This window comes from Mastacembelus armatus, chromosome 8 (assembly GCF_900324485.2).
Source record: "Mastacembelus armatus chromosome 8, fMasArm1.2, whole genome shotgun sequence".
Classification (NCBI taxonomy): Eukaryota; Metazoa; Chordata; class Actinopteri; order Synbranchiformes; family Mastacembelidae; genus Mastacembelus; species Mastacembelus armatus.
Window position 1 is genome coordinate 11,515,232 of NC_046640.1, and position 10,891 is coordinate 11,526,122.

Sequence of the window (10,891 nt, forward strand, 5' to 3'; positions counted from 1 at the left end):
ACTAGCACTAACACTTATTTGGGGTAGATTGGGTCATTGTTCTTTGTTTACTGTTATTAAAACTGAAATAACACCTCACTTTTGATGAGCAGGATTAGTTGTTTATTCAACTCATAGAAAGTGATGGGAAATATAAATCATACCACTAATAACCTTGTTTTACTGTGACTCCCATTTTTTTCATGGTGCATTATATTTTATGTGTGTATGAACTAAATTAATGTTTTGCAGCTACTGCAGCAAGTTCAGAGTCAAACTACAACTGACCACCAGGTGTCAGGCTAAGCTCAGTGTTGTTTCTTACACGATACGGAAACTGCACATCTGACTGATGTGCAGCTTTGCCTTACAATCAGTTTATCACTATTCTGAAAGTGTTATATGTTGTTGCCTGCTTCCAAAATGTCTTAAACCTTGACAACATCATAAATGAGTGAGGAAAATAATCATTGGATTAAGAAAATGAGTCACGCAGAACAATGCTTCAGATAGAAGCTATTCAGACAAAGTTTTAGGATATGGACAGATTTACATCTTCTTTTCATTTTTATTTCACTTTGAACTAACTGAACCACAAATACACACATAATACAAAGGTCATGCTCTTCCTGTCTCCCTCTAACACAGATGGAGACTCACTGTACCATTGTTTCTCACAGGGATTTATTTTTGCTTCAGCTTGTACTCTAGTCCCACATTAGCACTGTGTGCATTTTCCATAAGGGTACCACTGTACACGGCAAAGAATATGTGCTGAGGGTACAAGCATGAAAACATGCGCAAACACACACACACACACACACACACACACACACACACACAGAGCTCATTTCTCAAAAACACACAGTGAAAGGCAAACAAACACGCACCTACTCACAAACAATGATAAAAGGTCATGAACAAACCCAGATGCTTCCAAGAGATGGCTTTGCTGATCTGTTATCGTGGCTTAATGCTACTTCTCATGACACTGGATCAAGGAATCTGCAAATATTTGTGTAACAAGCACCTTCTTTATTTATCTGTATCTGATACATAAAAAAACAAACAAACAAAAACAACAGAGATGAATTATGCTGACAGTGGCTGGTTTGAAAATATGGAGAATTCAGCAGTTGTGTTTAAGGACAGGTGTTTAAACAAGACTATTAACACAGCCTTTCTCTCAGGTGTCCCTAGACCAGCATGAACTCCTGCTGGTGAGAGCCAATCCTGTCTGAAAATAGGCTCAGCAGGGGATAAACAGACCAGTATCCCACCTCTACAGATCTTCCCTCAGTGTCAGCTCAACAGGTGTGGCCAAGACAGCTGCGTATAACCTGTTTGATCACTCCAACCAACTTTCAGGACACGGATTGTGAGTGAGGTAAATGTGTGAAAATCAAGTAACACTGGCATGTGGATCTTAAGTTTAAAAGAATAGCTTGACATATTAGGAGACACACTTATTTGTTTTCTTTCCAAGAGTTAGATGTGAAAATCAAAACCATTCTCATGTCTACATGGTAAATTTTCAGCTTTGTAGCCAGCAGCCAGTTAGATTAGCACATATGCAAGATATAGTTTGACATATAATTGGCAAAAAACACTGAGTTATAATTTGTAGGTTTTTAGGTTTTAAGTGGAATTTGTTACCTTTAGACAGGTAACTTTACCTCAGTTTCCAGTCTGAGTTCTAAGTTACAAACTAACCTGTTTCTGGGAGTTGGTAAGTTAATTTTACCATGACATGAGATTGGTATCAATCTTATCATGGGACTCTCTACAAGAAATCTAAATCTATTTCCCAAAATGTCAGACTGTTTCTTTCAGTTAAATTGCATTTACCAACCAAATATCTTTATCTATGTTTTTTTTCTCCATAACTTAAACTGTTGCACTTTAAGAGGAATATGGCTTTTTTATGTTCTCGTTTTTCTCTGTATTATCACTTCGGGTGGAGAGGTTATTCTTTTATCTACTTTCTCATTAAAACACAAAGGTCTGTAAGACACCTCTCATCAGATTCCACTCTGTTAAAGCAACCATTGTCATATTTGTGATTGTGTGCCATAACACGGGTTGCTGTTAGCCTTTACACACATACAGGCGCTTCCTAATTAGCAAACACACGCTTACATTCATTTATTCACAAAGGAGACATTGGGGATGTATGCACAGCGGCAGCTCCACAAAGACAAAAGCACTTACACCTGCATTGAGTTTAAATACCAACATCAGCTTCACCCTAGCACAGATGCATGGAGCTGAGACACTTTTGTTTCTCATGTTTGCTGCCAACACAAACACATGCACACACACATACATAAGCACACAGAAATTCACACATACACAGATGGAGAACCACAGCCAATGACACACTCACACCACTGGGTTGTGTTTCCCTCATGCAGCACAGACAAGATGCAGTTATTTAGTCTGCCTCCCAGTTTGTTTGCCCACTGTCTTCTCTTTTGTTGCCCTGCCTTGGCCTTTGTTTGATTTGAACTGCTGACTGTAGCAAATGACAGTTGCAGCTGGGAGGATGATGAGTGAGGATGAAAAGCGCCACACCAAGTGACAAAGCATGAAGGTAATCAGGTTGGATAAACAGTAGTGTGTCTGTGTTTGTGTTTAGCGTCAACTGAATGGTTCTCAAGAGGACACAGACTAAGTCTGGCAAGTTTGCACGTTTGCAAGAAGGTCAGAAGCAATAAGGCAGTTGGTAATTCATAAGATCAGCAAATATATTTTCTTAGAAGTTATGCTGACCCCTTTCTACAGTACACTTTGCTTTCCACAGCCACACGCACTAACACTCTGAGATATCTGGCTAGACGTGCAAACTGTGTCCATCCCCTCCCCAGCTCAGTTCCTGGGAGCTGAGCTCCAGTAAAGTAGCTTTGCCAGCAAGGCTACAGAACAGCTTGTCCTCTCTATGCTGAGCCCCACTCCATTCACAGACTGCAGGTGGGGTGGGGGTTGGGGCATCAGTAAATCAGCAATTGGTGCGACTAATGGAAGGGAGACCTATTCCGATTTGTAGTGTCAGGAGTGTTTAGGACCAGTGTGCAGTGATGCCATACTAAAACTATTCTTGGTTGAAAATTAAAAGTACTATTAAAGATTTTGGATGCATCCTAAACAATCCTACCCCTTAAAACAAGACTCTTCTTCCTTTTGTCAAAAAAGAAGAAAAAGAGTTATGTTGGGAGAAGATATTGTGTCTGATGATGAACCACTGGGATATCCAGTGTATGAGTTTGAGTGTGTTTTTGTGTGTGGGGGGGGGGGCAGGGATATATGCATGTGTGTGTTCGGAGTATAGGGGGAGGGTGTAGAAATAAAATACAGCCCTACACCTCCTTGCAGGATTCACCTTCTGTGCCCATGAATATTGCTCTTGGAGGTCATGGCATCTAGCAACAGCCTGGATAGTGTCCTGAAAGAAATATGAGTCAACACACAGGCAGACGGGCACACACATATACACAAACCAATTATATAGTAATATACATTTTCTTAAACACACCGAAGTTACACTAACTTGGCTCACATAATTTTTTTTTGTTTTTGATATGATGCTGACCTTAAGTGCAGTGTAGAAAAATATTTTCACTTTTTGGTGTGCTTTTGCCTGTCTGACTAATTTGGCTGGATGAGGTCAAATCATTAACTTATCTAGAAAGTCGTCTCATTGTCGGCCTCATTTCATTGAACTGTCTAATAAAGATGGAGATGCCTCAGAATGACTCCATCTCCTGTATAGTTCCTCAAGCTGCCCTATTAACTATGAATAGCAGAGTCCCTTTGTGTGCAGAGTCGTCATTATGTTTGATGATTTCCTGGCAATATAAATGCCGGATCTTTTTTGAACTTTCAGCTAAAGTAATTAAAGTGTAAAAAGTTCAAACCAGATAAGTATCCAGAAGACCGGTTTCTCATTCATTGTCACTGGAGCCTTGGTTTTCTTCTTTCTTGCTTTGAGTGTGGTTCCTGTTTACAATAGCGCTTTGAATCTGGAAGATAATGGGAGTATGCAGTTCTGTTTTAGGGTGGGTTTCCCCGTAAAGACACCCAATATCAAATTGGACCACAGGAATTACTCAGTTACTCTGTTGTTCTGTGAAGGGCTGCTGCCCAGACTAACGTAAAACAGTGGGCACTTTTTCCATATTCAATAATTATGCTGCTTTTAGTGTTAAGAGTGGCTCTCATGGCTGATATCTAAACACAGGAAACAAGAGCACGTCTGAGGAAAGATGCACAGGACTACACTTCTTCACAAATAGGAGACAGGTCCAGTTATTCTCCAAATCCTTTTGACATGTCCATCTTTCTGTGGTGAACACCAGTTAAATCAATCTTCCATTAATATGCACACTGAGATACAGTTAGTCAGTTCTGCATCCTTTGCACTGGATGCATATGCACCCCAAAGCACATACATAGTACGCACATGCACATACAAAATAATGCATGTGCACACAGACCCTACTAATCCAGCACAGGTTCAAATTTTGGCAGTGTGTCATCAGTTTTGTGTTCGGTGTACTTTCACACAGTCAGCATCCTAAAAATAGCTAAAGGACTCTGGCTGTCTGCCCAGCTTCTCCAACTGTCAATACGTTTATCTTCTCTCTCTCACCCTAACACTGCTTTTAACCTACAGTACCACAACTGTTAACACAACACTCTTCCCCAAACATCACAAGTTAATCATAATTTATTCGAATTTGGCCGGCATGTCGATACTACAACAATTTCCAGTAAGATTAATAGGGAATTCACAGGAATAAGGAAGAGCTAATTGTTCAGTGTCATTATAAATCAGAAACCAGAAGTAAGAGAATATGTTGTGCAAATGTGTCTTCTGTTCTTTATTTCCCCTTTGATGTGAAAATACCAGACAATATGAGGGCATATTTCCACTGTTTTGTTTGCTTTGTCAGTTGTTGTGTCTCCTGTCCAACTTATAGTCTTGGCTCTCCTGGCATTTTATCTGCAATAGTTGACTATCCACCATTATCAACCTCCCATATTTCTCTCTGCCTCTCTGATTGCAGTACAACTCCTTTTCAGCTGGCTTTTGATGTCGGTTAGAGATAACAAGGCATCCGGTATTGTATCTGCTCTTATTTTCATTTTCCCCGTGCTGAGGAATGTGTGCTGTCCAAATACCAGTAATTCATGGATTATGATGCAAAGCCTTTAAAGACTGAATAATTTAGCTATTACATTTAATGAATGGTGTGAAGGATGTAAATGGTTCCAGAAACAAATAATATTAAAAGTGAAAATATATCTTTTGGACAGAACATAGTTACAAGTTGTGCCTTGTGTTGCATGCTTTCACCAAATAACTGTAGCAAACAAAGTACAATAAAAGTCCAAGGCAATGCTAGTGGCTAGGACTATGTCACTCCTTGTATATGTTCTCAACTGTGATATGAAAATTGATAGCTACTTTCATATGGAGACTATAATGGATCCATAGTCTAATGGTAGGATGGATGTCCCAGGTATAGAGTGTCACTGAAGCTCTTAAAATTCAAGAAGCCAGCTTGCAACACAATTATTTATCCATTGCACAAGTTCTGGGGACAGTTTGTGTTGACAAGCTGAGCCGCTGTGTAAGAGTTGGGAGTGCTAAGGGTTACTGTAATGAAACCAGGCAAGGAGGGGAAATGGGGAATGCGAGAGGTTAACTGGGGCGAGAGGGTCAGAAGTTGAAGCCGAGAATGTTTTCCCTGGCCTGGCCTTCCCTTGACACAAGTCTGTGTGCCACACAGTCCCCAGGAACAGATGTGCCCACAGCCAGGGTTAGAAACACCTCCCTTCCTGTGGTGTCTCTAATACTGGTAAACACTGTTTCCTAAGCATGCACATTATGACAGGACAGGAAGACAGAAGGTACTGAACATAGTATTAACCCCCTGTAGCTCTTTTTAAACCCCAGAACAAGTCTTATTCTTTCCAGGTTTTTAATCTTTCATTTAATTACCTCTTCCATTAGTATTTTGCCTGTTTTCCACACATACAGTTTGCCTGTCAAAAATGATCCACATACACAGCTGGATGTTTCACAGTGGGAATTTCAGGTCAAGTGGTGCAGTAGTTGGAGTTCCACACCAGCCCTATCTCATTACATGGGCCAACAGCCGTCAAACAGCAGTCCTCTGTTCACTAACACAGCCTAAACCTCTGCTGGACCTAAACACACTAGGTTGGTGGGATGGTGGCACGGCAGGATGATGGTTAAGTTCAATACTGGACACTGCAGGGAGGAAATCCTGTCTGACTCAAAGGTGACGGGGTCACTGGGGGTCAGTTCCTATCCTAAATCCTTAGCCCAGGCTTGTCAGATAAACTCTGTCTTTGGGTTGATCTTTGGTAGAGAGGTTCATGCAGCGGGTGTAGCTGTTTTAAACAGACACAGAGCTTCTTACTGAATCATTTCTATATGTTCCTGTAGACCACATTTGAAGCTCAGTTAAAAAAAAAACCCTTAACCACCTCAAACAGAATCATACGTTTTGATCAATCATCAGAGAGCACTCAAAAGAAAAACAACATACAGTCACCCAAATATGAACCGTGCAGGCAGCTTCTTTGCTGACTAGATTTCACATCCCTTTCTCATGACAATCAATCTGGTCCAACAACATATGAGTGTGGCTGTGATGACGGCTACAGTGAAACAAGACCCTGCAGACGGGGAAAGGGGGAGAGAGCGAAAGGTACAGGGTAAAAGAGAGAGAACAGGGGGAAGAGTGCTCTACTCTGGCTCCAATCAACTTGACATGTGCAACTTGTCTACTCTGCGTCTGCTGGAAATCCCACATGCCAATTTTGTTGTAAGGAGTGGCAGACAGGAATCGGGTGGAACAAAGCCTAAAATAAAAAAAGAAAAGATGGACGATGTTTTATTAACAACTACAATGAAGGCAGGCTGAATTAAAAGTAAAAGAGTAATGTTGATTTAATTTGCAACAGAACTACTCTTTCAGTCCAGATTCACACTTCCCTCTCATCTGGCAGCTTGAGGGGACTCAGCCTGGCTTGTGTTTTTACTGGGACCCTAACCAAATCATTTGCCTTACTCCTGATCTGGTGCCTCAACCCAACACACTGTATCAGGTTATCTCGCACGCATCCAAATGTGTGTGCGTGTGCGTGTGTGTGTGTGTGTGTGTGTGTGTGTAGTGTGTGTACGCCTGTGTGTTAATGGAGAATCATGTGTCAACTCCTGGAAAGAGAGGAAGAGAGGAGTCAAAGGCACCGAAAGACTGGGAAGAGTTTATTAAAGAAAATAAACAATATCATTGTAGTTTTTTCAGCTGCTTCTTTTGTCACCCAATGATAAAAAGACAACACACACAACATTTCAATAAAGGCCTTTACTGATATTTGAGAATCATGATGAAAAACTGTTGACCTTTTGTAACTTCACCTCTTCCACAAACCATATAAGGAGAAAGGGCTTTTCTCTTTTTTCACTTTACTAGCATGGGCTGAGGGAGTGAGTTCTAAAAATAAAACATATGCTCCTCCAGGTTTGTGGGAGCAAGGACTCCCAGCGTATTGTTTTGGGATATGAGGGAGGACAGGGAGGATCCGGCTGCAGAGTGGATACATCCAGACGGAGAGCAGAAAGGGGGTTGTTCTTTCAGGAAGAGTTAAGGAAATATCCTCCATTGCATACAAATATATACATTTTTTTTAAAAATACACACCTACCAAGGCAATTCAAATAAAGTAACTTCTGTTCTTTCTTCTTTCCTGTGATCACTGGGGGTTTAAATTTAGTGCAGTATGTATGTATTACTTGTGTTTAAGTGTTGGTTGAAAGTGTCTGTCTAAGACGAGGCTGCAGGTGGCCAGCTTTACTGTTCTGCATACTGACTACCCCTCAGCTGAAAAAGTGCATCCATGACATCTATATGAATTCATGAAGGATACGTGTTAAAAAGTATCTGTAAACACTGAAAGAACAAATTCAAAAGAGTTTATCCATCAAGCTGAAGTGAACAGATCAGCAGCTCGGAGCTCTTCTTAGTGAGGAATGAGTTAAAGCTGGCTGACTGAGATGTGTGGGGGAGTTTGCACACAGCCGAGAAGGGGAAATGAAGGGATATTAAGGGAGAAATAAGCGTGAGTGCCAAAGGGGCTGGATGTATCACGTGTCTGGATTTAGCACCAGTCCTCCTACCTCCTACTGCTGTATCTTTGTAGACTGTTCAGCAAAGTGGAAGAGGAAGGAGTGGGGGAGGACTGTGTGAGTGTGCATGTGCAGGAAATAAAGTGAGAGAAGGGATAAAAAACTAAAATATAAAGAGCGAGAAAGAGCTGTAACGAAACACTGAGGGTCATTACTGATGGTCATAAGTGATTTAATCTAATTTTATCTCTCTTTCAGTTTTTTAAAACAGGCATTCATGCTCTGATGTTCTCTCACTGATAATGAAGATGTCTTTCAGCCAGATAAGCAAAATATAACACCAGACAGCCATGCAATTATTACAGGACATTCACAGTATAACCCAAAAGAATATTATGAGAATAATAGTAGTAATAAATATATTTTTGTACTTTAGTGCAATTTTGCAGTGCTGTTTTTTTTATCCTACTTTAAGCTACTGTTGCATCAAATACTGTATTTTTTAACTGCTGCATTTAATTAACAGCTTTATTTACCTTTTACGTCAAGTTTACGTATGTAAAAAGCTGTACAAAGCTTTTTATATAGATTATGGCTCCCCCTCAGCCATCTACACCCCTAGCATTGCCTGAATTTAAATGCTTTGTACATTTCAATAATATTTGATAAATGAGAAAAAATCTGCATAAGTAAAATACCAAATGTAGGACTTGTAAAGAAACATTTTGTAAAGTGTACAAAGTGTCATATCTACAAATGTAACTCAGTTTTAACAAGAATTTAGACCATGGCATATGGCAAATTTAAGTGACAATGCATAGGTAATATATTATAGCCTACATATTTATATTGAATTAATAACCTACATTAATAAGACTGTCTGTGAAGATTCTCAGTCGTCCAGGTGAAGTTATCTAGAGGCCATGGCAACTGGACTTCTAGTTTTTAGGTCGAAATAAGACTTTCCTAATTAGACTTTCCTTTTTTTCTTAGTGAAGGTATAAATACTACAGATGGCCTTAATATCACAGGAGATTCGTGGGTGATTAAAATGAAAGGGGATAGAGGAGCATTATTGGGACTTCATGGTGATTTGGATGATTTGATTACTATCCTGTACCTCAGGACATGTGATGCTCTGGAAGTGTGGAGGGGCGTGTTCATGGGCGTGGCATCCCGGGGAGTGTCTGCTTTCAACCAATCAGATGGTCGACGCGATGTCTTCTGGGCGGTGCCACAGTGCCCGCACTATCCTGTCCCAGCTGCTGCACGCTTTTGTTGAAACTGAGCTCAGACAGTCGGTCTTCTACAGAGGTACGCTTTGACGTTTGCTTACCTGTCTAAATGTGTTTAAAAAGTGCCCACAGCAGCAGTGTAGCTTTCTTCAGACGTGTTCAACTCGCTGTGTTTTTTTACCTGCAGTGCCACTTTTGGATATTAGTTTTTTTCTTTGAGCTTGTGTAAAATCGTTCAAACGGGGACAGCAAGGTGTCGCGAACGAAGCAGCTGGAGCCTTTTTAAGGCGACGGGGAGGAGGATTTACCTCGGAGCGGTTCTCTGGCGGTTTTGTTGGAGTGAGACTGTTGTCATGTGCAGTTGATAGACATTTTCCCTCTGACAGAAGAGAGAATTTGCCACCATTCGTCTTCTTGTCTGGATATCTATGGAGAGGCTGTCCTGTGGGCTCTCACGCAGCTCTTGGAGTTACTTGTGTCCGACAAATACACCGTGAATGTTGAATTCACCGACCTGGATAGCAGCAGACGACTCACCTAACCTCATTTGAATGCCTATGCAAGGAGTTTGCTGGATTTTGTGCTGCAGGAAGGGCTTCAGTTTGCTAGGACGGGACTATGGGGAGAAAGAGGAGGAAGAGTCTTTTGAATTGCGCAACAAGGAGGACTTGACTCCCAATGGACGGGTAAAAACTCCACCTGCACTAGACACCAGCTCCCAGTTCATAGCATGCTTTTATAGAATATGACCAAGCATGACATCAGAAACTATCCTGCACATTTCAGGACATTGTACATTGCACATTTAGCAAAAGGGGCTCATCTTAAGGACCATAATATTAGTTTTATCCCAATATGGTTCCAGATTATTGATATGAAAAATCGTTACTCTCAAAAAAGTAAAGATTGCTTAGAATTTAAGGCTTGAAAGAAGGCAAGAAATGCAGCTTGTGCTCATTAGATTTTCCTTCTTTTTAAAGCACCAACACAGTTTTCAGAAGCTCTTTATCTGTGGAGGTCATCTGTTTAAAGCAAGCCTGTATCACCGATGCAAGATACAGAATTTTGCTGCTGTGTGACTTTTAAGTTTGCAAGGTCCTCTAGGTTTGGGCAGCATTGAGCAATCCCACACACACAAACACTCTGATCCAAGCTGTACCGATCCTGTGTGTTTGGCCTCAGTCCACTCAATTGCAAATAAGACTGCAGCCTTGTCTTCTCTGTAATGTTAGTCATCTGATCAGGCACAGAGAGTTCAGCATTGTCCACCCACTTGTGAGGGGGCATTGTTGCCTTGAATTGAGGTAGGCTCTTTCTGTATGACCCAATGTACAGCTCTTTATGTACAGTCTCTTAGAAAAAATTCTCCCTAATGTATTTTTCAAGACTGGGTGCCTATTCACACATTACACTTGCTTTTTTTTTAAAGGAGAAATTTCTCTTTATAATTTAGTCTTAATACCACCTGGAGCCACCACATATATATCCCGCTTTCCATTTATTTGGCCTCTTGTTT

At 40.8% G+C, this 10,891-nt stretch overlaps 1 protein-coding gene across 3 annotated transcripts in view; it reads left to right on the forward strand.

Moving 5' to 3' along the window:
- Window positions 1-1,189: 1,189 nt before the first annotated feature.
- plekhh3 (pleckstrin homology, MyTH4 and FERM domain containing H3) overlaps window positions 1,190-10,891 on the forward strand; it is a 38,362-nt gene continuing 28,660 nt past the window's right edge. For 2 of the 3 annotated variants that reach the window (XM_026326218.1, XM_026326219.1), the window contains exon 1: window positions 9,424-10,061. In XM_026326218.1, coding sequence (XP_026182003.1) covers window positions 9,927-10,061 — 135 coding nt within the window. In that variant the 5' untranslated portion in view covers window positions 9,424-9,926. Of the gene's footprint in view, window positions 1,367-2,500; window positions 2,573-9,423; window positions 10,062-10,891 lie in introns of those variants that run through there. The other variant, XM_026326220.1, reaches the window with a different exon arrangement.